Source organism: Anas platyrhynchos, chromosome 15 (assembly GCF_047663525.1).
Source record: "Anas platyrhynchos isolate ZD024472 breed Pekin duck chromosome 15, IASCAAS_PekinDuck_T2T, whole genome shotgun sequence".
NCBI classification, from domain to species: Eukaryota; Metazoa; Chordata; class Aves; order Anseriformes; family Anatidae; genus Anas; species Anas platyrhynchos.
This window is the reverse complement of record NC_092601.1, coordinates 18,434,871-18,462,190: the sequence shown is the minus strand read 5'-3', so window position 1 is coordinate 18,462,190 and position 27,320 is coordinate 18,434,871. Positions and strand designations below refer to the sequence as shown.

General features: G+C 44.1%; 1 protein-coding gene across 3 annotated transcripts; it reads left to right on the top strand.

Moving 5' to 3' along the window:
• Positions 1 to 259: 259 nt before the first annotated feature.
• MEIOB (meiosis specific with OB-fold) lies at positions 260 to 26,599 on the top strand. Of its 3 annotated transcripts, none has more exons than XM_021275012.4 (16): positions 260 to 319; positions 14,581 to 14,724; positions 14,853 to 14,969; positions 15,583 to 15,655; positions 18,427 to 18,484; positions 19,812 to 19,943; positions 20,695 to 20,767; positions 21,519 to 21,714; positions 22,024 to 22,124; positions 23,285 to 23,337; positions 23,424 to 23,519; positions 23,915 to 24,016; positions 24,418 to 24,571; positions 24,913 to 25,096; positions 25,626 to 25,712; positions 26,276 to 26,599. In XM_021275012.4, exons 4-16 carry the CDS (start codon positions 15,587 to 15,589, stop codon positions 26,399 to 26,401), a joined length of 1,431 nt encoding a protein of 476 aa, XP_021130687.3. In that variant the 5' UTR covers positions 260 to 319; positions 14,581 to 14,724; positions 14,853 to 14,969; positions 15,583 to 15,586; the 3' UTR covers positions 26,402 to 26,599. The 3 variants fall into 3 exon arrangements, with proteins under 3 accessions (XP_021130687.3, XP_071880006.1, XP_071880007.1); XM_072023905.1 differs by having other exon boundaries at positions 14,853 to 15,162; XM_072023906.1 differs by lacking the exon at positions 14,581 to 14,724.
• Positions 26,600 to 27,320: the final 721 nt, after the last annotated feature.

The following is a 27,320-nucleotide window of genomic DNA, read 5'->3' as shown; positions in this document are numbered from 1 at the left end:
CTTTCCAGCCTTTGTGTAGGTCTGGAGATCCAGAAGAGCTGATTTGCAATTACACTTCTCATCTCGGTGTGCTCTGGGAACACACTTTTTAACCTTTGACAAGGAAAGCCACGCTTTTCCCTGAAAACACCCCCATCCGCCCACTCCCTGCCCGCTGCAGCACATGGGGCCGGGTTCCCAGGTGGGACTGGTGCTGCTGGGGCCCTGTGCACCTGCGGGCTATAAATGTGGGAGGCAGAGGGGTCCCTCCTTGCTGCAGGATCTGTTCCAGCTGTGCAGGGGGCAGAGGAGCTGTCCTGGACTGGGGAAGGATCCCCTGGTAAGGGGGGCAGGAGGCTGGCTGTGCTTGGTATGGGGATGGGTGGTGTGGCTGCTCACAGTGATGGGCAGGGAGCACCCCTGGGTGCCTGGGTACCTGTGAGATTTCTTGTGTTTGTGCCTGAGGTCTGTGAGAGGAGCCGTGCCTGTCCCGTGGGGCAGTCCTGCTGCTCCCCGGGGCTGCTGGTGCACTGTTAGTGTGTGATGGGGGCAGTGATGGGGTTTGGGGGCCACCAGAGCTCAAATACAAGTAAAGGTGGAGCAGGGAGGGCTGAAGCTGCACACCCAGCACACAGGGGAGCCCCCACAGGGCCATGCTTCACCTCAGAGCACCATCTTTCCTGCCTGCTGTTCTGCTTTCCATCCTGACTTAGTCTCAACACATGGAACAAACTCATGCCATGTTCCCCGACAGAAAAGAGAATGCCCACGCCGAGGCAGAGGCTGCTGTAATTGCAACCACGTGCCCTGCGGTGGCTTCCAAGCCATGTGAAGCGCAGCCTGCATCACACATGTGGGCACAGGCACCGCCAGGTGCAGCCAGCATCGTGGGTGTAAAAGCAAACGGAGAGCATGGCACTCACCTCCAGCCCCGAGGGAGCTGGGCTGCTTTGGTTCAACCTGTGCCCCGACCGTGGGTGAGGTTATTCACTGGGTTAATTGGAATTAGGGTGAGACAAATGCGGCCTTTGTGTTCAGCCCCTCTGGAGGCGAGCGAGCAGGCAGCTAAGTGCTTTTAGGAAAGTTGTTGCTTACTGAAATAATTAACCAAATGACTTATCTGGGAGCAACCTGCTGGGATCAGTTCCTGTTCAAACTGGGACAGGGCACGCTGCTGGCACGTCCCCACCGCAAGTGTCTGGGGGTCCTGCTGCAAGTGAGGGCTGGAGCCCCCACCCTGCATCCCCCACGGCTCCAGAGAGCATGGAAGGCGTGTAAATGGTGGCACTGCTGGGAGGAAACCAGCTTGACCAGGCTTATTTGCTTTTCTTGGGGTAAAACATGTTGTCTTTGAGCTATTTTAAAAGTGCAAGCTGCTTCTCTGCTCAGATCTTAAATCTTGCCTGTGTGTTCAACCAGGAGCGGTGCCAGTCTTGGCCTCCTCCTGCATGGGTTTAGCTCTATCTCGGGGCATCTTTAAATGCTCCGGTCATCCTAGGTGCTCGGGATCATCCCCCTGGGAGAGGACGGGCTCCCTGGCTTGTGGCATCCCTTTTCCCCCAGTGGTCAGGGTGGGTGAAGGGCCAGATCCTGGCCAGAGGCGGTGCAGCCCCGCTGGGCTCTGCGCCCTCACGCAGGCTGAGCGCTTTCCCTTGGCAGCACAACAGCTTTGGGGGCTGATGATTAGAAACAGCCCTCCAGTGCCTAGCTTAATCCATCAATCTATGTCAATAGAGGGAATAAATTGGGACCTTTCTAGCAAGCTCTGTCCCACGGGAGATGAGCCCCAGCCCTTTGTCGTGTACCCCCCATCGCTTCCCACGGGTGTGGGCACAGGGGGACGCGTGGGACCGGGCAGTGCCACTGCCTGGGGGTGCAGAGCAGGGCAGGGGAAGGAGTGAGGAAGCTGCAGCCGTGGGGGCTGCCTCGTGCCATGGCATCAAGCAATGCTGCAGCTGGATTCTGGTGTCAGAGGCAAGCAATGAGCAGGAGGCTCTCATCCAGCCCCATTTTCCCTTGGTTTACCATTGGGGGGTGAGGAGCGATGCAGAGCACAGCAGGATGATGAAGCTGATGGTCCCAGCACCTGGTTGGCATGTCCAAGCTTTGCAGCTTCTGCCTCTCTATCCATACCTGAAAAAATCACAGAATATTTCACTTTTCCCCCTTGTGCTGTGGGTACGAACTTCCCTTGCCTGCAGGGGCTGAGCGCCCCAGCGCGCTGCGGGCAGGCAGCAGTGGGGAAGTGCAGGGGATGGAGGGCAGCGGGGGAGAGGCTGGGAAACTGGGAAACGCTCCTGTGGGGATGGGAAAAAGGGGCTTGTGCAACAGCCAGCCTTTAATTAAGGGTCTTTAAAGTGTTCTCCCAGCTGGTTACCATTGCCTTGCCATATTGGAGTGGTTTAGAAGCAGCGCTCCTCGGGAGTGCCTCCCTTCCTGTTGGCTCTGCTCGGGTGCCGCGTCCCCCCCCACGCCTTCCCAGCAAGCGGGGCTGAGGAGCGGGGCCGTGTGTGGGTGGAGGGATGGGGAGCACACAAATATCTTTAAGGCAGCTTCTGTGGTGTCCCAGGGGACTCAGGGCTCTGGTGCGGAGGAGAACACCAGGGGGACAGCGTGGGTGCTGGGAGGGAAGGATGTGGTCTCGCACCTGGGGTGCAAAGCCTGCAGTGCTGGGGGGGACTGGGAGAGCTGGGTCTGGCTCTGGGGTGGGTGCAGGAGCCAGCCCTGGAGCTGCAGGGATGCTTTGGGGACAGGCAGAAAGGTCCCAGCTGCACCAGGGCCAGCTGACAACTGAAAAGCAGAAGCTCACCTGTCCAGCAAGGTGAGTTTGGGTGTGTGAACACTGGTAGCGGGCACACCCTGCTGGTCTGCTGTACCCATGGATGATTTTGTATCACCTCAAAGACCCCAAACCCAGCAGCATCCTGCCCTGCGGAGCTGCAGCCTCCCCTGGGGTGCAGCTGCTCACATTGTGCAGAGCCAGGGTGCCTCCGTGTGCCCAGCTGCTCTGGGCTTGGTGCCATGGAGCTGTGCCCACCATGGGGCACATCTGCTTTTGCTGATGGTGCTCAGCCCCCCTATACAGGCTCCTTGCACCTGGTGCTGCGCTGCCTTCGGATCTGCCAGCACAGCAGGTTTTACACGTGGAGATGCAGCCATGTGTTAAGAGTCCTCCCTGGAAGGCTTCTGCTCTGATCGTGGTCTGGTCGCAGAGGGGAAAAATGTATTGTGGGGCCCTTCCTGCTGCAGTTTTCACGCTGCTCCCTCCATGGGGTGATGCAGCTGTGCCATTCAGCCCTGCCTGTCTGCAGGGTGTTGACAGGGCCCCTGCTCGAGCTAATGGCTCTGCCCCATTTCTCCCATCTGCAGTAAACTCAAAGAAATGAGTTTTTTGCCCACCTGCCAGCTGGGGGGAGGTTGTTTCGCACCTGAACCTGCACAGAGGTGTTCATGCTGCGACTCCCCAGGGCTGGGGTTGCAGAGTGGGAAGCAATGCAGCCCCCCTGCACCACCCAGCCAGGGATATTTTGATCAGAATGCTGGAAAAAGGAACTTTCCACAAAACAGCCCCTTTGCTGTGGTTTGTTCTCCCAGCCCCACAATAGTCCCTTGATCAAAGCTGGGGCTGAGCAAGGGGACAGCTGAGCACCATCCTCCTCCTCTTCCCCGTGGCTGCTGCATGCCCTGGCCTCACTGCAGCACTTCTGGTCCAAGCCGGCTCCAGTGACATTGTTTGTGCCAGGGCTGCCCCAGCTTCCTCTGTGCTGCTTAATCTTTGGAAAAAATCACAGCAAAAGCTAAGAGGAAACTTTGATACCGTAATGTTAAATGGGGCTGAAAGAGAAGCGCTGGGAGGAAAGGGTGAGACAAGGGTTCCCAAGCATGGCTTGAAGGCTGCTCAGGGATACAGCAGTAGGAAAAAAACAATAAATCAATGTTTTCTGGGCTGTGTTGATGTGCTGAGCTTGGGCACAAGGCAGGACAAGGCTGGTACAGCAGAGCCTCCTGTTGCCTCTAGGACAATTGGGGTCATTTAGACTTATCTGAGCTCAAGGCCCCTCTTGTAGCTGCTGGCAGGGGACACGATCCTGGTGCCAGATGCCCAGGGACCAATTCCTGTGCCCAGCAGCGAGCAGGAGCGTGCCCGGCCAGGCACACAGACGTCGCTGCAGCTGCCTGGAGCGAGCGCCTGCAGACAGCAGAACAGGCTCGAGGTCCAGAGAGGCTTCGCAATAATTTCCACATTCCGTAATTTTTCTCAAGAGGGGAAGAAAGGCAAGCCTGAAATAATTACCCACACAGGCCGTCATTGAAATGTTCTTTACTGCGAGCACTGATCGCTTACTGTATTTAACAAGACAATTTTGGCTCTCGGCACATAAAAGCAAGCAATGATTAAAGCTCTTGTTTTCAGGATCTACGAGCCAGAGCACAAAAGTCTATCGCTAGATCCAAGTCAGGGCTTGGCAAATAGCTCATGGCTGGGGAGGGAGCCAAGGTGAAGCGGCTCCACTGGCTATCTGCAGGGCTGGGAGAGCAGCGGGTGCTGGTCTCCGCCTGCCCCGGGCGCACAGGAGCATCCCCGGCAGCAGGGGCTCTGCAGGAGGCTGGGGTTGTTGCAGCTCCTCGGGGATGGGAAAGGTTTCTGAGTGGTGGAAATGGGCAGGTGTTGAGTTTGAGATTCCCTTGGGAACGGGGGTGGTGGGTCTGCTGCTGTCTGCCTCCCTCTCGGAGCAGGAGAGGATATTTGGGGGATCCCTGGGGAGGCAAAGAGCTTCGGTGTGCGCAGGCAGCAGCACAGATTGGGGATTTGTCTGGATGCGGTGATATCTGGCAGTTCTGGGTGCTGCGGGGCATCCTGCCACCACACTCCTGGGCTTTAACCCCCTGAGGCCATGGGTTTGTGCTTCCTGTGGCTCCCACTTTGGTCTCCTCAGTGCCTCGGACCATGCTCAGCCCTCTGCAACAGGGACCAGCTAAACTGGAAGGAGCCCAGCCCTGGTGAGAGGCTGCCTGGGTATCACTCTCGCCTCAGGGTGAATGTTAGAGCTGCTGAAAGCACTCTGTTGTTTCACGCTCTGTACCACCCTGCTCACACACACTGCCCCGAAATGAACCCAGATGAGCACAGCCAAAGCTGACAGCAACACTGGGGGGACTGGGAGAGCAGGGGGGGACAGGTTTGCATGGCTGCCCCTATCCTGCTGCAGTTGCTGGTTGGAGCTGTGATCGGGATGGGATCAGCCCCCTGGTGAAGGGCTGGGGACTGTCTGCTGCAGCACGACCCCTCCCGAGGGTCTTTATTTTTTACCTTGGGACTCTTGAGGCTGCCAACGAGGCAGGATGCTGAAGTCAGCAGTACAAAGTGCTGGTGTGAGCCTCCTGTGGAGGCAGAGCACAGGCGTCACATCTCAGCTCTGTGCTGGGCTGCTGGCAGCCCCGAGCTGTCAGGAGAGGTGGTGTTAGCAGGACAGGCTCTACCCAGCACAGGCAGCTCCAGTGGTGCCAGGAGCTGGGCATGAATTTGAGCATAGGAAACTGCCTTCTTGCTGCCATAAATCAACCTCGCTTGGCTTGGTGCAGCTCTGTGACTGAGACCAGGTCAGTGTCTGCTTCAGATCTTCCTACTTCACTTGGTAAGCTTTTGTCCTTGAGGGTGGTGCTGCTTCACCTTTGAGCCAAGATAAATGAGGCTCAGTCTAGCAACCCTAAATCTATCCAGCCTAGCACTTGGCTTTCCTGGGTCCCTTTTCTTGCTGGAGGGTAGAGAGGGCTTCCAGGGAAATCCTTGGGACAGCTGAGGCACAGTTCTGCATGGACAGCATTATGCAGATTTCCCTGTTGCTTTTCCCCTGGAAAGAGTGCAAGAATTCAGACATTGAATAAATTCCAGAGGCATTAACTATGCTAATCAAGCAACTGCTTCTACACAGGGTTATGTACTGCCTTCCTCTTCTCCAGCATGGTCAAATCAAATAAATAAAATAAATTATTTCTTGCAGTGGCCTCTGGGCTCTCCTGGAGTGTGAGGTGCTGTGGGAACCAGCTCCTGGTGTGGCTGTGTCCCTTGGACAGGACAGAGCGGTTACCTTTTGGCTGTCCCCTTCCTTCTGGCATTAATTGGGAGCATCCCAGGGCAGGCTGCATCCTGTTTCCCCATGGATGTCCATGTAGCACTAGCTGGGCTGGCTGGAAGCCCTGTGCTAGCGCGGGGCACAGCTGTCACTGCCACCCACCTGGGGCTGCACTGGCCCTCTTGGCTTTGTTTTGTGTGAAAAGAGAGCATTTCAGGAACTACTCCACCAGCCCTGCTGGTGCAATCCTGCCAGCCCTGGCATATGGGCAGCCTTCAGCCACGTCCTCTACTCATTCGGAAAATTGCGCCTGTTGGAGTTATTTACTGCTCCGATCGATAATTAGCATAGGTAGTGGGATGTATTTCATGAATGAAGTGCTATGCTTGTGCCTGCATGTACTATATACTGCTGTATTTCAAGAGCATAAATAATGCCAGGGAATCAGCAGAAATTAAAAACAAACAATGCAATTTGCACCCCAACACAGGGAAGGGAGGAGGAGCAGCTTTGCGCAGCACCGCTGGGCTCTGTCCCTGTTTATCCAAACCTTTCCAGCTGATTGTGGGCAGGCTGCAGAGCTGTGTGCTGGCTTCCCCTTGGCAGAGGCAATACCGGGCATCTCCTGCCAGCAGGGGAGAGCCACCTGCTTTCCCTGCGTCCCCTCACATGTTGGGACCTGGGCTGGCTGCTGCTGTGTGCCTTTGGCACGTCCCGCCTGCCATCGTGCTGCTCCGGCTGTGGCACACCAGTGTTTGTTTTGTTAGAGGGCACAGAACCCAGCAGCATGTGCCGCAGCCACCAGGCTGTTTGTTTTCCTCCCCAAATGTAATATAGAGCTAATTATATGGAAACAAAGCATAATAAATAGTTGGGCTATGGGCAGCCCCCAAGCACAGGCTGCGAGCGCCCGGCTCCCCGTCCCTCTGGTAGCGTTTAAGCGTTTCCCCCGCATCGGTGACGCAGACGTTCTTCATAAATCAGCGGAGGTAGGAGCACATTTGCTCCCCCAGCTTTGAAGAGGCGTCAGATCTCCGAACAGAGGCTTCTTGCTGGGTGATCCTCCGGGGCTGGTTCTCATTTCCTTGTAGGAGGTGGGTCTGGAGCCCATTTTGTGCGTTTCGGAAGGCTCGGGGAGGGGGAAGGGGGAGAAAAATGAATGACTTTGCTTTGCTGACAAAAAAAAAAAAAGTCTTGACACCACGAGCACTGTGCACCATTAACATCCCACTGACACAATTATTTACCAAGAAGTCTCACGTATTGATTTGGCAGTAACAGCACACGCTACAGAGGCTGAGGGTGCAGTGATGCAGAGAGGCTCTGTAAGTGTTACCCAGCTTTGCTGCTGGCCTTGGTGGGGCCTGATCCTGCCTGGGTGAATCCCACTGTGCTTGGGTATTGCTGTGCTTTTCACCCCAGCCCTGCTGTGTGCCCAGACCCCACAAGAAGGACGATGGCACTGAGGGATGTGCCGGAGGTGACTGGGAGCGGCTGGTGATGATGAGGGACACTGGAGCCCTGCTCCCCTCTGAGTGCTGCTGATCATTTCTGGCAGGTCCATCTCCTCAGCACTCTGCCCAGTGTCGTTGGAGACCTTCATATAATGTCAGTCCCTGTTCAGGACCTTCACCAGTGATCGCATGCATGGCTCTTGGACGAGGGCTGGTGAAGGCTGGGGAGAACCTGGGATGTGCGCGGGTTCCTGGGTGGGTGGCTGTTGCTTTCTACTGCAGGGTCCCCATGGTGCTGGGGGGCTCAGGCAGGGTTCCCACAGCACATGGAGGGTCCCTGTGGCTGGTGCAGCAGGTGTTGGGGCTGGTGAGGGACGTGTCTCTGCAGTGGGATGGAGCTGGTTGCTGTGGCTGCTGTCAGCCCTCAGAAAGAGCCTCAGGGTGCACCCCATGTGGGGCTGCAGCTGCTCCCACGTGGATGTTTTTCACGTGTCCCCCCCAAGAGGCAGGGAGCAGAGGTTGGCTGGACGTTGTCCTTGCTGCACCAGGGCTGGCCAAGTTGGGCATCTCTCCCATGGGCACTCAGAGGTGCTGGGGAAAGGCAGCATTTGACCAGAACAGCTCCAGAGGCAAGGTGTCAGAGCCCTGCAGCTTCTGGGAGCATGCTGCAGGGGGGAGGTTTCCCATTCAGCTCTGCCCAGTTTTGACTCTCTTGGAGCTCCACATTAGGGTCATGCTGAAGAGGAGTGTAAAAGTCCTGTCCTGCTAACCCAGCACATCTGCAGCAGCCTCAGGGCCACCAAGAAGCTGGGTGCTGAGAGCTGAGACCCTGTGGACAAGCCCTGGGAGATACCTTCCCCCAAAAAGAGCTCGGGTGCTGCCCATGAGAGCATCACTAGCCATGGTCGTACACAGAGCCGCATCGGGAAGAAACTCCCTGGAAGAATTTTAAGGAATTTATCTGGCAGTTTTTTAAAGGTAATTGTAGCATGAAGGTTGAGCTGGAACATTTCTGCCTCACTGGGCTGTTTCCACCACGGAGCTGGCAGCAGGCAAGCTGCTGAGTGAGGAACTGGCGTTGCCATATGGAGCTCTGCTCTGGCTGCTTGCTAAAGAGAAAATCATACAGGGCCAGGACTTGGCAGCCCTTCCCCACAGAGACCACTTGTGTGAATGAATGTTACTCATCGGCGTTACTCAGTGCTACAGGATCTGGCCCGCAGTCATAAAGAAGAACTGCGCTTGGCCACGGTTCAGCAAAGCACTCACATATGTGCGTAGTGCAAAGCACACCAGCGGTCCCAGTGACTCCCTGGGAGAAATTTTTTGCTTTAGCACACTCCTTGCTGGATCCACGCTTCCATTGGACTTGTTTTTTTAAGTCTTAAATGTCCCCTAGCTTCCTCGGTGGAGGTAGCCTCCACGTTGGTGTCCCCGTTGAGTTTGGCTGAGAAAGGAGCCCAACAAGAGGGGAGCGGGGGATTTGCAATGGAAGGCTGCGGTGGGAGGCTGGAGCAGGCTGGCAGGGCTACATGTTATTTCTACATGTTATTTCTCTTACGTGGAGCAGGGAAGAGGGAGGAAGATGCCTGGCCTGAACTGAAAAAGAACTGAACGCTGAAAGCCACGAACTCCTTGCTCACCTCCAACCCAATTTTTCACAAGGTCCCTGCTGCTGCTGAGGCTGTGGCTTTATCCAGCAGACCCCAGGACCAGTGAGATGGGTTTTCATCCACGTGGGGATGGCTGCCCCTTTGTCTCTGCGCTCATCTCCAATCCAGCTCAACCCTCTGCAGTGGAGCTGCAGCAGGGACACATTTGGCCTCCAGTATTTACGCACACAAGTGCCAATTTCCCCTTTCATTTCATAAACGGGTAGTTAAGTACATTAGTGAGCCATGTGAATTGGGACAGCGATCATACAGGCAAGCTCCAGAAAAGGAAATACTAATGTACAGCAAGACGAGAACAAATTCAAAAGAATAGAATAAACTCTTGTTAGATATGAAGTGCCTTGCCAAGCCAGTGAATCTGGATGTAGTTAGAGAGGTGTACAGTATACAGAAGAAGTCTGTAATATTTTATTCCAGGGATATATATTTCCGGGACAAGTTGTTAGGTTGACCTCTAGTGTTCGTTTTCTTTATGGAAAATTTCTTGATAAAGTCCTGTTTTGATCAGGTCTTGTATCTCTGCATTCTGGAAAGGCTTTGGGGGAGTTTTTGTTTTTCTAGCAAATGAAAACTGAAAATGTCAGCGTCGGGATGCAGGAATTTTCTAACTAGCTGGCTGACAGGCAGCCAGGCGTACCGTGGAAATGTTGACACACCATTACCTATAGGAACGGGCTGGATGCAGTCCTGGCCCTCAGAGGCAGTGGGAGCCATGCCACTGGTGCCGGGGCCAAGCACTCAGCCAGGAGATCAAAGGTATATTTTTGCTGGAAAGTTTAGCTTGGACAGATCGTTTGCATTTCACTGATGTTCTGTTCACTGAATTCTGTGGTGGGGGGAAAAAATGTTATTTACTCTATGATTCCAGTTTTCTCTTACAGCCATCCCCATCTGTCTCTGAGATTTACATCCTAAATTTTCTTCCTTATGAACTGCTCATGCATTGTGAAAAGGATTGAGTTTTACACTTGGTTGGAAACTGAAGCAGCTGAAGTTTGGAAGGGTTTTCCCCCCCATTTGTTGCTGGAAGACTCCCATCCCGTATGGTCTAATTGGTATTGTTGAGTATCATGTGTCTCAAACTGAAATCCAGATATAATTTATTTGGGTTTGGTTCATTGATTTCAATAGCTGAAAATGTTTGAATGGCAGCCAACCAATGCTAAATATCTTCTTTTTTTCCTCCCAAAGCATTCTTCCCCAATGTCAGGGAGCTGTCACTAAAACTATTTTTAATTGTTGTATTTTTGAATTCATAGCATTTTGTTGGAAAATATGCATTGCTTGTTTGCTCATAGAGGGAGGAGGAAGTTCTGGTCTTGAGGAAAGTGATGAAAACCCAAGTAATTTCACTGACCTCACTTATTTATTTGGAATTACGCAAGGGGGAAGTTAGCCTCTGTAGCCTGGGTGCTCTCACACTGCTCGGAGGCTCCAAAAAGAAGCACTTCTAGGTAAGCTAAAGAGCAGAGTGATTACTCTAAAGTTCTCAGCAGTTAAAGCCTGATCTGCAGAAAAGCAAGGTAGAATATTTTGTGGACAAAGACAGAAGTAAAGAAAACTACATGCCAGTGTTTTCAAACAGTGAATTCCTATACGGACACCTTCTTTGGGCTTTTTGGAATAGCAAAGGCACAGAAGGATTAGTTCTGAGATATGTTTATTTGCAAACTGCTGAGAATATACCAGCTACACAGTGATTATCCAGAAGGTCTTAGATTCTATTTTTTTTTCTCTAAAATTCTGCAATGGTCACTTGATGTGAGTAGGTTTCACTGCGTGTTTTGGTTATGAGCTGAGGTTGCTGGTGAGCAGGCATCTGGGGCTGACTTTGCAGGGTGAGCCCTGCTGCCATCCCCCAGCACGGACCTCGCTGCTCTCAGGCCCTCCAAATGCTGTTCACTCCCTGCCCAAGCGGAAAGCTGGATCTTGTTTCAAGGAGTTTCGTGTGAATTCACCAGAGAGAACAAGGAGATGTCTTGCTAGCATCTGTTGTTTCAAAACTGTCCTTCCCAGACAGCTGGAAAGGGTAACACTTACATGTCCCAAATAGCTTCACACCTTCAAGATGGCTTTTTTCCTTCTTTGTCAGCAGTAGGGCAGAAGAGAGCCATCAGCACCCCACTCCAAGCCTTTGAGATGTAGGGCTCCATTGCTCACACATGCACACAAGCTGCGCTCAAACTCTGTTGCTGCACAGATGCACCAACCTCAGGTCTTGGTGTCTTCTCTCGACCAAAGCAGCTAAAAGCAGCACAGATTACACTGAAACCAGCCATGATTCACATTTATATATTTATTAAAAAAAAGTGCCAGGTTGCTGCATTTTCCTGGGCTGTATGAGGTTTCAGCTCTCCTCAGAGTGAGGAAATCTCACTGGATCACTGCTGGGATTAGTCCAGTGCTTAAGACCAGGATAGGGGGAATGCAAGGCAAAGCAAGAGATGAACAAAGACTCACTGCAGTGATGGAGAGAAATTTAGATTAAATAACCCTCAGCACACTGAGCACCTGTTGGCTGCATCAGCACCTGCACTACTTCTGCTAAAGATGTCCATCATTACTTCATCAGCATCTCTGTTCTCATCCAGTTCAGGTATCAGCTAAAGCCTGAAGAGAGAATACCTTTAATAATTTGATGCTTTTAATGCATTCAGTCAGGCCAATTACATAAAATTACGGGTCTGCCCTTTTCATCTTACAGATTCTATTTGTCCTTAGAATGTATAAACGTTAAATGAGCCCACTCTGTAAAAACTGTGGGCAGTATAAAACTTGCAGAGCAAATATTTTGATATGTTCAAGCTTTGAAAATCGTTTTGAAGATAATTTCAGAGATGTCTCTCATATTGCTGGACAGAGACAGCAATTCTCAGAGACTTCTACATGCAAACAGTACTGATCATCAAATAACAAATCGCTAAGTGAATTACAAAATGGCATTTGCTCTCCTTGACCATGCCAATGAGCGTAACTTAAATAAATCCATTCATGAAGGCCTAATTAGCAGGGACCATTCAATTTGCAGCTGTGCATGGGAAGTCTTTGCTAATCACAGATTGAATCCATCAGAGTGCTGAGTGCTGCTGAAGTGCTGGAGAGCTGAAATCACTCAGGGATCAAGCCCTACATCAGAAAAATACTAATTTTGTATTGGCACCCTCCTGCAGGGGCTGGTGCTTGTACTGGGCTGGATGTGCCTAGGGGTCCTCGTGTGATACCTGGCCCTCAGGAAACTGCTCCTGGCCTCTGTTTCTCCAGCTGTCAAATGGACATAATGATGCTGAATATCTTTTATAAGACCACTTTGAGGTCAATTGAGGAGGAAAGCTTGAGTAAAGCTGAGTAACTTTTGTTTTTGTAAGTGCTCTTCAGTGTTTCTGTTAAAAAATTCCTAACTTGGAGAAGCTGCTAATATTGCATATTGGTGAGATATGTTCAGGTTAGAAGATATTTGTTTATTATTAGTACCAGAAAGATGTTAGTTGTTTACAGTAACCTACAGGAGTCCGAATTGCTGACTGTCCCCTATTGTGACATGTGCCAGACAAATGGCAGAAGTCAGAATCACTGTGAGATAGGTACATCAATTAAATGTATTCTTGTCTCCGTAGTTGCAAGTTAGAAATTCAGCACCAAATCATGTCTTCCAGGGAAACATTCTGTTCTCACATCCACTCCCCCGGCAGCTTTGTGACTGTGGCTGGATGGGTGCACCCCTTTGTGATGCTTCTTGCATCTAGATACACCTGAGAATGTCTTCTTAGCAGGAGCTACCATGGGAAAGTAAATTGCAGCCTTTTTTCAAAATGTAGGTGTGCTGAAAATGAGAGCAGGGAATGGGACTAGACCACAAGGCAAAAGCACATGTTCATTAACCATCTCCGGAGGCTGTAGGGGTGCAGAGGAGCGGTGCACAACAGCATCCTTGTTCTGGCAGCTTTGAGACCAAACAAAGCCTCAGCCCTGGGCTGGGAGCACCAGCCGCCTCAGATTTCACCTGCCCTTTGTGCCTTTGGGAGAAAAGCAGCTCAAGAGGACAAAACCTAAGGAAAGTGGTGCCCATGCCAGGGCAGTGGTGCAGAATCCCTGCTCGGTTTAGCAAAGTGGGTGCTCATGTCCCACCCAAACCTTGCTGGTATGCTGGACAAATCCAATGCCCATAAGTCTGCAGGGCATGATTCTGCCTTGATCACCCTCAGCAGCAGTGCAGACCCTGCAGATCTCATTTCAGATTTTTTGTGTTGTGGTTTGCCTTGCAGTAATGGTGGTAAGAATGAGGCATATACCTCCAGCAGCATTTTCCAGCTAGCGTACAAGTTCTCCTTCCCACTTGATTAGGGTCCCATCACCATATTTGTTATCTGCTGTTAGTTCATTAGCTTGAGGTAGTGAAAACAATGGAATTAACAGAAAAATGGCCTTTGGTCACATGTTCTTTCTCTTTTCTGGAGACTTCAAACCTATGGAACAAAGTTAGATCTATAGATCATACTGTATAAAATGCGCCCTAAAAAACCTGAGCACCCAGGCTGTCAGTTCTCTGTCATGCCATTTGTCATCAACATGGTGTAATTATCATGGACTTTAGTGACACAATAAATATGAGAGCACAGGTGGTATCCTTTTTCAGCTGTTTAATTGAAGAAATGAAAGATCCTGTAATACAGAACCAACACAGAGAATTTGTCAGGCTACACTAAAAACTTCAATAGCTATGACCTTGAGGTCATAAAATTACTGATCAGGAGTAGAATTTTTTATGACACAGAAGTGAAGAGCATCGATTAAAAAAATTTATAATGCAATATAAATGGACAAAATGGCCCACTTCAGTCCTCTGCATGGCCTGAAAACCCAAGAATGCTGTGTGCAAATCAATACAAATAATGTCTTAAAACATAAATTTCAATTCATTTATGAAATGCAGGCTACATTTTTTTTCTCCTGGAGCTACCACAAAAAAAGGAAAAAAAAAAAAGATAAAAAAAAGCGACAGGGAATCATTTCTCCAAAGCTTTCTGAAATTTACTGGGGTTTGCTGGTATCTTTTGCGTTTATAACTGTGGCAGAATGAGGCTGACTTTTGACTCCTGGGCCTCATCAGCTTCATGAACTCCAGGAGCTTGGTAAGAGCACCCTTTGCTACGGCTAGAACTGCAGCTATGGACTGGAGGTGGACCAGGTCCAGTCCTGCAAATAAGAACATTTATAAATAATTCTGTGAAGTGAAATGCAAGTTCTGCACCCTCAGCCAAGCTCTCTGACTGAAATTGAATGTGATGGTGCTGTCCTCCAGGCTGGTGGCTCTAGGCTGCTCACCACTGCTCCGGCAGGTTAAACCATTCACCCAGAGACTTCAAATTTCTCAGTTTTGTTTTGTTTGTTTGTTTTTGGCAGCTGTTCCCTGAGGCCCGGGGCTGGTTAGGCTCGGTCACACATGGAGGGGCGCAAAGGCCTTTTCCCGCCCATGGCGCCCGCCGCCATTTTGTGTCTCAGTCCCCTCCTGGTCCCATTTCCCTCTCGGCAGCTGGAGGGACGGCGGTGAGAAAAATCTCTGTGGTGTCAGGCTTTGAGGGTGCCTGCTGCCAGACACCAGTTTGGGATGGCATGACAGTGCTTAAGGTTTCAGTGGTTTTAAATATTGTCTTCTGTCTTCTCCTTTTCCTCAGAAGAGGGTCTGATCCTGGGTGGTGCTGAGCAGGCGCGAAGAGCAGGTTCCCTCCGCTGACAACAGGAGCTGAGCTCGTGCCTCCGAGGAGAGGATAAACGGAGAGGATAAACGACTGGTACAACTGGATACTGCTCTTCCCTGTTCGGGGCCTGGAGCACTTTAAATCTTTAATAGCCTCTCTGCTAGTGCTTTGATCCATGTGTTGTTGTCTCTCACCTGATTCAGTTGTGGTGTGAGGTACATCATTTAACAATATTTAACTGAGACAAGGATATTGACGTGCCTTGGAGGGATAGTTGACTTTCCTAGTAAGTGTACATACGTTCTTCCAGGTAATGAGATGGGAGCAGGTTTGAGAGCCACACTTAAGTAGTTTTTATATAGCAAATTTGGAGTATCTTTTTCCCAGACTGGAGAAGGAGAGTAAATATTTCTTCAAGGCCTGTGCTAATGGAGATATTGAATGCTTTACAGAAACAACAACTACCAACCAACCAAGCACTTGTTTGAGAAGCACAGATAACATAGTAAAGCTCATGACTATTACATAACCGAATACAAATAATAAAGAATTTTCTAATTTAGATGGCTTGAAATGCTTTTATTGAAGACATGCTATTTGGGTCAAAACATTTTTGTTAAAAATTGCTTGTTGTTCTCCTTATGAATAGTTTTAAGTGATTTGTTTAGATCTTTTTAAAATCTAAATTAATTTTCTCAAATTACAGATAAATGGCTTATTACAGTTCAACACGGGACTTTGTTGCACTTTCAGATCTGCATCCAAATCTTGCTCGTCCTGTAAGTCTCAGTGACATAGTACTTTTGTTCTCAAGTGAAATTGTATATGGCTGTATTACATTTCTGCAAAATTATGTAATTGACATGTATTTAGATACTAATAGCATTAGTATAATTGTTAGATATAAAGTACCCTACTTTCTTTGTGCATAAACCAGGAAAATGAAAATTGATGCTGTTGTTGTCCATAATATGTGGATACTACAACTACAGATATTGACTGGACAATTCAATGTCTGAAAGTATCAGAGGTTTCTTTGTAATGTTTTAAATGGATGCTGAATTAGTAAAGGCATGTTCAGAGTCAGCATTATGTAGTCACAATACATCTGTAACCTACAATAGTCTTTTACAACAAGCTATGAACATAAGGCCTGGTCCTGCAATTTTTACTTGTGTGCTCAATCCCACTAAATAATGTAGTCCTTAATTATTCAAACAAAAGTCTTGTTGAATGGTATGGTCCTTTAACTAGATAAAAAATCTCACAATTACACATGAAATGGGTTTGTTTCTGTTTCTTTAGAACAAAAAGCAGGTTTTGTGCTTGTCAGGCTATTAAGGAGCTAAGATCTTTGCTTGGGGGAGTACGAGAGAGTAGGATGAACCGAAAAGTGAACTTAGCAAACAGCAGAGTTTTGTATTCACTAGTCAGCGTTGAACAAAAAGGTGTGCAGTGTAACTCAATGTTTTTCTCCTTTGGGTTTTAGATGATTGAATTAAAAATAGAAAGTCTGAGGACCCAGTTTTTCATTCTTTGGTATCCAAGATTGTTTTAATACAAGAGGGAGAAGGCTACTTAGCTCTCTCTTCATTATTTCCTACCCATCACTCTCTGTAGCCTACCAGTGATAACGTGTCTTTAAATGTTTGGTGCTGCTGGAAGTTGGTGCCTGGAGAACAGAACAGAGAAGCTGCATTTCCACATGGATGCACTACCAGCTGAGCTGCAGTGCCCTGCTACAGCTGCATCTCTCCACGTAGGAAAAAGTAGATGCACGTTTGCAGAGCTGTATCCCCCACGGAAAACCTGATGCATTGTGAGGAGCTGAAAACAAGTTTTCCTGTTGTCACAGCTTTTTGTTTAGAGGGGCACAGTTTACCATTTTTTTTTTCTCATTTATGTTAAACATATGAAGGAGAAATCACATGTTTTTTTCTAACTTTTTATGAACTCCTGGTCTCCAGCAAAGGTGATCCGTCACTCACAGTTACTCACAATAAACTGGTTCACTTAGATTGTTAAAAGATTTTATTTTACAAATAAAACTAATTTTGAGCATTGCAATTAGCAGATGTTAATAATAATAAAAAACCACAACAACCTTCTTTACAATAACTCACCAGTATCTGGTGATAACCTCCTAAACACATACTGACCAGTCTAAAACAGCTGACCTCTTTGCATTCAAAGTACCGAAATGTCATAGTTTTTTACTTTGGAGTTTATTTTTTAAAAGTGAAAAAGACTTTTTTTAAAAGTCTATGAAGCTTGCAGTGTTGTAATGCTGTAGTCTCATGATTTGGTTGAGCAGTCTTAAGCAATGCTCTGCCAAAAAAGGCAGTGCAGCCCATTCCCTTGTGGCTGGCATGTTTCACTCCTCCTCTTCGGGTGAAACTAATGCTTGTGTAGTTGCACAATAAAGTCGATCAAGGAAATGATCTCTGAAAGTTCTTAAACCCCTTTCTCCCCCCATAGTTTTCAGCCAGATCACTTCCTTCTGCCAGCTTGCTGTGCAGCCCTACTGCTAATATAAGAATAATGAATAAATTTGCAGCAGGGATAGTGGAGATCTCTTTTGTAAACTGTAGTTCTACATCAGCATAGTTTATGTAAAAAGTCATCCTAAATGTCAGTTCTTCACACCAGTGGTGAGATACAGGGTATGTTGTAGTTTGATTTCATTTATTTTTTTTTTTAAAGAAGCAAAAGTAAAAATAGAAAAAATACTAATTCATTACATATTGTGGATAGATAGAAAATACTCTATGATAAAAAGACTGGAAGAACTTTGGAAGATGTTACACTATTTCCACATCCATCCTTCTAACGAGTTTATGTCCATCAGTGTAGGATAACACAGCTACCTTGCTCCATCTAGTGATTCAGAGTAAACTGGGAACGTGAGACCTAATTTTTGAGCACGTACAGATACTGTACAGTTGTAGTGGAGTCGGTCAGGTTGTGCTGCTTTGTGAACAGATAGAAAATTCAGCATGTGTTGATTATTAAATTGCTAAACTGTCCCTTACCGACCTCTGTCTTTCTGCCGTGTTGCAGTGACAGTCACCCTTCCAGTCTTTGTTACCATACTGCTTGCATTACTTACCTCTTAAATTCCCGAACTAGTACTGCTGTGCTCTTCTCTCATGCTGAGGAGATATTTTTTTTTTAATACCACATAGATATATATTATAATGCATATTATATATTATTCTACATCAACAACAACATCACTACCTACCTGAGGAGAGGATGCTGTAAACAGACAAAATTATAAATGTTTTGGGTTGAACTTTTGTCCTCTCATTGTCTTTACAAACAGAAACAGATGTATTTCTTTTAATATTTTCAGTCACATTTTTTAAAGTAAAATTGTATGTTTATGTTGTAGTCCTTAGTTCATATGGTAATGTGGAATAAATAGATTAAAATGATTACCAGTCAGAAATATGTTTATTATCATCAGTAGAGTACAAGTCCATGAAATCTAATTCATCGTATACATCTGTGTTTAATACTTGTATTCTATAATCTTTTTATTTTTTAGAATGTAATCGGTGTGGTTATTGGGAAAACAGATGTCAGAGGCTTTCCAGACAGAAAAAGTAGAGTCTTTTTTTAACTGTTTTTACTTCATTTTCTTATGTGGTATAATTTGGCATGTATGACTGAAATCGATATGTAAATGGTAAACAGACCTCTTAGTGTAAAGTGTATGGAATAGAAATGAAAAAAAACAACTGTGGGGGATGGGAAACAAGAGGAGAGAGCAGCATTAGTTTGGGTAAACCTTATCAGTTAAAATTCACTTTAAAAAATTCCATCATGGAAGTGTTTTAGCGTCTGAAGAAGATGGTACCAATTTGAACACGCTAGTACTATAAATACTGCTGGAGTCAATTCTTCATATTCATTCTGTCTTAGAAATGTTAAGGAGATGTCTTGAGCGAAATGAGTAATTTCTGGTCTGGGTAGCACCAAATTAGTATTTCTCAAGAAAAAATGGGAATGACACATTGTTAATACACTGTTAATTGGAAACTGAGATCATGTACCTACAGATTAGAGACAACACAGTGCTAGGAAGCACCTCCAGCCACAGTCGTTCCAGCTCTGTGTGAAGGGCTCAGTTATGCTGTTGGTATTGGCATCACTGAGCCTGCTCCTGGTGAATTTTTGGAGGGAAGTCATCCTCATGAGAAGCAATTCTACATAGCTGGGAAATGGGGTGGTTCACGTGGATGCCTCCATGGAACTACAGCCAGGTTGCGCTTACTGTATGCAGATGGCTCCAGAGTTGTTACTGATAATTTGAAAATAACATGTTGCAGGCTGCTGTATGATCCATGGAAAGCTTGTTAATTAGCTGTGAGGGAAAAGGGAGTGCAGCGTTTCTTACTCCCACTTAATCATGAACTTCTATAGGGCTGGAAACCCTTTGTTTTAATCAGTTAGACCCCTTAGTACTATCTGAAGTGTAATACTGCCTGTAATCTGCAGCTGTGTATGTCATCTCGGTCTTCTCATACATGGGCACAGCCCTCTAAAAACTGCCTACCTAGACTATTTTTGCTAGTACATAGCTTATTTATGAGTTACCTTTGTTAATGTGTTGGATGACTGCTTTGAATGCTGTACTGTACAGTTCTTTAATTTGTAAGCTTATATGGTGCTGCCCGTGTTTAAGTGATACGTGTGGGTGGATGGTATGTTAGGGGTACAGCCGATTTAGGAATTGTAGCTGTCCCCATCCATGAACACCGATGTGTTTACCAAAAAGTCTGCTGACCTCTAGTGGTACTCACCAGATTGCGGATGGCAGTTCTTAATGACAAAATCCAGCCAAACCTCCCAACACAGATTTTATACACATGTTCTTGATTGAATCTAAGGTGTGCTACTGAATGCTAATAGTGCTGTTTGGTTTTGCAGACATTGGGTCTGAAAGATACACCTTCGGTTTCACTATTCGTGATTCACCAACTTATTTTATAAATGTTAGTTCTTGGGGCAGAGAAGAGTACATTAGATCGCTTTCAGAAAGCTTTAGAGTTGGTGACTGTGGTAAGTTGGAATTTTTTTCTTAATGTCTCTGTTTGAATGTATATTTTTTTCCCCAGTAATTCAGTGTTATGTGTTTGTGGTTTTACTATATTTTTCTCTGAGGGCTTGGAAAACAGTCTAATTGGAAACAAATTGTTCAGTTAAGTATATAGAGGAAGGGAATAAAATCTCTAGAATTTAAATTCAAAAACCAATAAATATGTAAACAAAAAGGCCAGATAGAAATCCACTGAATGCAGCCACCCAGAACTTACCTATAGTTGAATGGATCTAAACTCTTACATTACATTTAGTTCTTACAAATTATGAAAAATAAACTCTGTAAAGTAGTTCAGTTTTTTATTTTTGTCTTCATTACTTTTAGGTATTACTATGATTGTCCATTAAAACACAACAGCAATGTATTTATTTACAGTCTGTGCTTGTATATTAAGTTATTAAAATCCTCTGCTGCCCACGATTGCTGTATCAGAATGTTCGGATGAAACTCGTGCCTATGAAAAGTATGCACACAAGAACGCTTAGTCATTTTATTTCCATTAAATGTCTTGAGGACTCCTTTGGGACTTTGGCTATAATGTGAGCTGTCTGGACAGACACTGTTTTCAGTATGAAAGCAGTTAACAGTAGTTGTACCACATATCTGTTATTTTCTATATCCGACCTGGGAAGCAACCATTTTTAAAGCTACTTTTCTTTATATGTATCTGTTTGCAGTTTTTAAACATAACTTGTCAATGTTTTATTTCAGTTACAATTGAAAATCCTTTAGTCCAGTCAAAGGAAGGAGAAAGGGAAGAAAAATTCAACCCTGTAACTCCTAGGTAAATTTAAAGTGTAGACTGGTAGATCTTTCCAGTAAGATCACAGTTAATAATTCCTTTAATTGCCAGCTGATTGCAGCAGCATACGATTGGTAGAAGTTTTATGTTCTTGCTTATTCTTCATCTCTTAAGCTTTGTAGCAAGTGTATATCCATAGTAGTTACACTCACTACTTACTTTCTGGCTAAAAAGAAAGAAGTAGTACAACAAATGTCAGGTAGAATCTTCACTGGGAAAAGAACTGTAGACTGCATTTCTGTAAAATACATTTATCCAGAATATATTGATTATACCTTATTTCAGTTGGCTAACAGTGCATTTTAAACATTCCTAAACTCCTTGGGCTCTTTCTTTGGAAAACTTCCTACCAAATCCAGTCAGACCATAGTAGTCTTAGTATGTCACAATGCCAAAACCTCTCAATTACCTGGATTACAGACATTTCAGATTTTATTTATAGTCATTGTTAAGAGCTGAAAGGCTTAGAAATATGTATTCTATGTTGCTAGCTGGCTTTTGAATTCTAAGTAAATATTAAGTACACAGTAATAAATCTTCTGTAAGAGGAAAGCTAGAAAATTATATTTAAAAATTATTGAAAAGTCGGAATTTATATATATCATTTGGGAAAACAAAGGAGAAAATCAGCAATTTTTTCACATATGAATTGAATTAACATTTTAGACTGTTAGTGTTGGTTAAGTGAAATGTGACTTGTTTTTTTTTTTTTTTTTCTGTGCCTACTACCTAGTTGCTACAAATTACTGCTCAGTGAAAATCATTCAGTGGTGAAAACTTTTTCATGTTATGAAATGGACACCAAACTGCTTTCTCTGTCGCATCTACCTGTCAAGGACCCTCAGGATTATTATTCACTGGGTGACATCATTGCAAATGGACAAAGCCTTGATGGAAGAATCCTTAATGTGCTTGCAGCTGTAATGTCAGTAAGTTAAGGTGCCACAGTGTTTCTCTACTTAGCATGGCTAACTTAATTGACTTAAGTGTGAATATTGATTTTGGGACTCGGTGACCAGGAATCAGTGTTGTTTGTTTAGGTTGGCAGTCATTTCAAGTGAGTTGAAATATAGTCTACTTAAAGTGTTCATCTACAACATGAGGGAGAAATTTAAGGGAATGGAAATGTCCTACAGAAGTTGCCTTTTTGAAATCATATATATGCAAGCAGTAGATAATTTGCAAATATGTAAAACATGGATTTTTATAAAAGTGTCTTCTTCTCTTTCTTTTTAAAGGTTGGGGAGCCAAAGTATTTTATGACTTCAGACAAAAGAAAAGGTCAGAGGTGTGAAGTGAAGCTCTATGATGAAACAGAGACGTCTTTTCCAATTATATGGTAAAATGTTTTAATTTACTAAAATACACAAATTCATACAAGAGTAGATAAAGAATGCATACTCTTTACAGTACTCTTAAATGTATTATTTGTGTAGCAACTGTGATGAGGCAGCAATGTATATTAAACAGAGATAGTAGAGTAACCTTACATGTATTGACTAGTTGTATGATGGCTGACTGCTAGCCAAGAAGAGCCAAGAAGAATTAAGAAGTGGAGTGGAGATAGGTGGTGGTTTTTTGCTTGTTTGGTTGCAGTGCAACAGCTCTGTTACTGTTGGTCTAGTGCTGGTGTGTAGTGATACAGAGCTGTGTGCTTTAGGAGTCCTCATAAGGAGAGACTAGGTGGAGTTCCTGTGCTTACTTTAAACAGTGCTTTTTGCTCTTGCATGGAGTTATAGGTAGAGGCAAAGATCTGGGGAAATCCTTGAGCAACAGCACTAAAGTGAAGATATTTCAGAGGCCATCAGTGAACAGGTGGCTGAGGAATAGTAGATGAAAAGTAAATATCTGAAATCTTTTTGCGGGGATTGAGAAAAACAGAACAGAGCTGTGCTTTGGCAGTATTCTTGCCATCCAAACTTTAGAGGAACTACTTGAGAGATTTTATCAAGCTTTTTTATTTTATTTTATTTTATTTTATTTTATTTTATTTTATTTTTAGGAATATAGGAATAGCACTGACCTCACTCTAGGCTTATCCACAGTTTACAAAGGTTCCAGTGTTGGAAAGCTGGCTGAACATCTGGCCTAGTGATGTGAATAACTGGCTTGTTCCCACAGAAAAGGCTCGGATGATAAGCAGCTACTTTCTTTCTGATTTGCTTTAATTAGAAATTACTTCAGTCAAAACTTTGAAATGCATGTAGCATTTTTCCAAGTGTGTGTGACATTTAATCATTTTGAACAGCCTAATAGCCCTTTTATTTTATCCTGTTTGGCATGGGATAATATAGGGACAGTATTGGACCACACTTAAATCATCCTACTGGCTGTGAACTAGATGCACATGGATATACACAGTATTTCATTTGCATGTGCATGTAATAAGGGAATTGTTCTATTTGATCAGTTTAATTATAACTGTATTATTTGTTTTGTACTTAACAGTTCTAGTTATTTTTCAGAAATGTTTTGACCCACTATTTTCTCTTGATTTAGTTGGGATAATGAGTCTATCCAGCTTGCACAAAGTTGGATCCCACGAAAAACAGGTATAATGTTTTTGTCTTTATGTTTTTATTGTAGTTCTTAATGTGATGCATATTCTAAGGTAACAGATTTTTTATTTTGTGCCCAGTAATATTTGCAGCAGATGTGAGAATAAATTTTGACAAATTTAGGAACTGTATGACTGCAACTGTGATATCAAAGACCATTATTACAACTAATCCAGGTAAGAGCTATTGACATATTGCTTCTGACAATTGCATAATTGACATATTAGTAATCACTGTAGACTAGAAAGCATGAATGAATCCATTGGAGATCTAATTTCTTCTACAAGCTTGCCTCAGAAAGCTCCCTCTTTCTCATCTGTTATATACTGACCAAGTTTTTTGCTTCCATTTCATATATATAAAAATAGTAATATATATGTATAGATAAAATCTAAGCAGCCTTCATATATTCCATGTATGACTAATGGTAAAAGAAAAAAAAAAAAAAAGCATCCCTTGGCTAAATCTACAAGACATGACAGTGCTACCAGAATTAAAAAAGTTATACAATATATTTGTTGTTTTTGCATATTACATATATTCACAACTTATATATATATATTTTTTAAAGAAACTGCAGAAGCAAACGTTCTCTTCAGCTTCATAAAAGAGAGTGCACAATCAGGAGCTTTGCATGATAAAATGGAGGAGCAATCAAAAGAATCCATTAACTGTAAGTTAAAACACTTTGATTTTATTGAACTAGATAGTGTAGTTTTGTAGTGAAGTTGAAATTTCAAGTTCTTTGTGTGTTCATATGTTCACGTGACTATGTGAGCTTGTGCCCTGACATGTTCTTTCTGGCTTTAATAAGTAAGAAAGATGGAGAGGGAAAGTTTTGATCAACTTTCGATCAACTCATTTTGGGTTGATACAAAGATTAAGTATGAGATTTTCCTGGATATTTTTTTCCCCCTGTAATCATAAGCTTGCTCCAACAGGAAGGTGTCCAGGGCTTTTCTGATGCTTTAGATTAAATCCTCTCTTCTTTACTACCTTGAGGTCCTTTTTTATGTTGTTGCTTTTCTGTGGTGTTTGTTTCTCAGACACAAAACATGTCTTTTAAATTTTTAGTGGAGACTATAGTTAACGTTTATACTGTGAAGCAGCTGAAAGAAAAAGCTTTGCAGAGCGATGGGAAACTTGAACCAGTCTTTGGCATTATTTATGGCTACATTTCTACATTGGACATTGATGATAATGTATCTAAAGTTATTCGGAACAGATGGTAAGCAACTGTTTCTTTTAAGTTTGTATTAAAAAGTGTTTATCCTGCTACCCCTGGCCCAAATTAGAACAATATTTAGTCTAATTCTGGACAAGAAGTAAAACTGCTCTGGAGGAGGACATGAATTTCTGTTGTGTAGACTTCCCAGCATTAGCAAGAAAGATGAGCTAGCTTTATGAAGAACTTTCTGGTCCTAGAGAAAAGAGGCCATTTCTTCTTGGATGGACTGAGTGCAGAAGATTAATTTTTTTTTAAGAGTCTCTTGGGGAATCTCAGTCTAAAGAAAATAGGCTCAAGCAGGGAGGAATTACATACATGCTTTAATTATCTTTGTGTTTCAGTTCAATATGCCGTTTTGTGGTGAATGAAATGTCAAACACATGCACTTTCTGTGGTGACATCTCTTCAAATTCAGAGTCAACTTTTGCGAGCTTTGACATCCTCGTTAATCTGACAGACCATACAGGCACTCTTTACTCTTGTTACCTGTCTGACTGCGTAGCTGAGGAAACATTAGGCTGCACTGTAAGTAGAAACAAATGAGGTTGTTCTTATTTGATCTGAGCTGTGAAGCCTGATGAAAATCGCAAATTCATCTGACTGTTCTTCATATATACATACGTTCTTCATTTATATATGTGTGTATATGTATATACATAGAGTGGTTAAACTGTGTACATATGGATATGTATATATACTTATATATTTTTTTATATACATACATACATACATATGTTTTTTTTTAAAGTCAAAACTTAGAAGTCATTGACTCCTAATAAGAAGAAATATGTTAAATCTAAGAGTGAATACCCTATTCAGAATACCACTTCATATAAATTAATTTACACTTTTCTGAGAACACGATCGGAATTCCCTAACTTTGATTCTCAAACACCCTGTAATATATTGTGATTAATCTGACTGTCTAGGTATGTGTATCACAGCAAATACTATATTAAAAGAGAAAAAATAGAGCTTAAAATTAATCATCATTTTGTTGTGATGTTACAGTTATGTGTTGAAGTAGTGTTCATTGATGTCACGTTATTAACAGGTTCATGAGTTCCTCACCCTAACAGAAGACAAGAAGACTGCCTTGAAATGGCAACTTCTTCTGGAGCGAAGCAAGATTTATTTTAAAGTTGGTATTTAATATTAATTTAAAACAGTGGCTGTTTCCCATTAGGTAGTGTATGTCAGTTGTGCTGAACTTTTCAAAATAAGCATTAGTTTTTATACATAGAATATTCAAAGTAAGTGTTTTTTTGTCATAATTTCAGCATCAGATGATGTCTCTTCATGAAGAAATGTTCATTATTATTAGTTATTTCATGCTTTATACTGGACTGGACTCCTTTTTTTTCATAGAACTGTCTGTTTTAGGACAACTCTAAATTGACTCCCTGTTTATAAAGTTATCCTTCTTAGCAAAACTGTTCTTACTCTTCCTTCTCCTCCACTGTCTCCTTCTATTTCCAGGAAATAATGAAAGTGTTTTACTTCAGTAGTAAGAAGTACAAAACATAAAATCTGTATATTCATGTTTAAAATAATGTAAAATGTGTATAAGTAAATATGTCAATTAAAGATGCTGTATGATATTTGAAAATAATATATATCAAAATACTATACATCAGAAAAAAACAAAACAAACAAACAAACAAACAAACAAACAACAACAAAGGTTTTTAATTATTTTTACAGATCACTTTGTCACCCAGCTGGAGAACTGGTCTGAAGGTGAATATACTTTCATGCAAACTGGCAGACCCTACAGAGGCAAGTCAGAGCTTGTTGGGAAAAAGAAAGAGATTAAACCATGTGGACTGATAACAGCTGGGAAAAGACCATTTCCTCACTATATTATTAGAGGTAGAAGATTGTTGGAGTATTTTGCTGAGTATGTCCTGATGGTAGAAAAGGAATATGCATTACTAGTTGTTTTAAGTGGTCTTCTGTGGTGATATTTTTTTCTAGTGATTGTACTTTGAAAAGTAGACTAAGAAAAGTTAGTTCTGCTGAATTCATCCCTTTGGTGTGGGGGGGGGGGGGTGGGGGGAGGAGAGAGGGGGAGGGTAGTAGATGCTTTCTTCACTCAGTTTAGAAAACACTTGAAAAAATCAGAAATAACAATTATACAAGACAAATCTCTTGTGCTTTGTTTAACTGCTATGCTACTTTTGTGCTACTTCTGTGTTGTTTCAATAAATAAATAAATAAATAAAGACTATCCCCTTTCAAGTACTGCCTGCATTTGTGGTGTACATTGTTAAGTCTAAACACGGAACTTTCGGCAACTGCAGGGGGTTGGAAATAGCCAAGATTTTTACAAGGCTGCTTTTCTTTAGGACAGGCTAAGTTTTATTAGAACAGACTAATAATTACCAGGGACTGCTGACAATCAACAAAACAAGTTAAGACTGTAGGTGGCAGAAAAGAAAGTAATTCTTCCTTCCCAGTTTTTAGCTGAACAGAAAGAACCCAGGTATGTACATTTTGCCCTTCTCCAGATATTTTTATTTTTTGTCTAAACACTATGGCAGAAAGGAAGCAATAGCAGAAACAGTGAATTTTGACAATCAGTACACTCACATTGCACCTTTGCACTTTTGTGAGTCAGAACAAAGGTTTAAATGTACAAATATTGCATGTGTTGGGTCACTGCATCTCTGCTGTTGCAACAATAACAACTGCAGACTATTAGCTGTTACATCTGGAAAGTGTTGAATGCTTCCAATAATTTTAATCA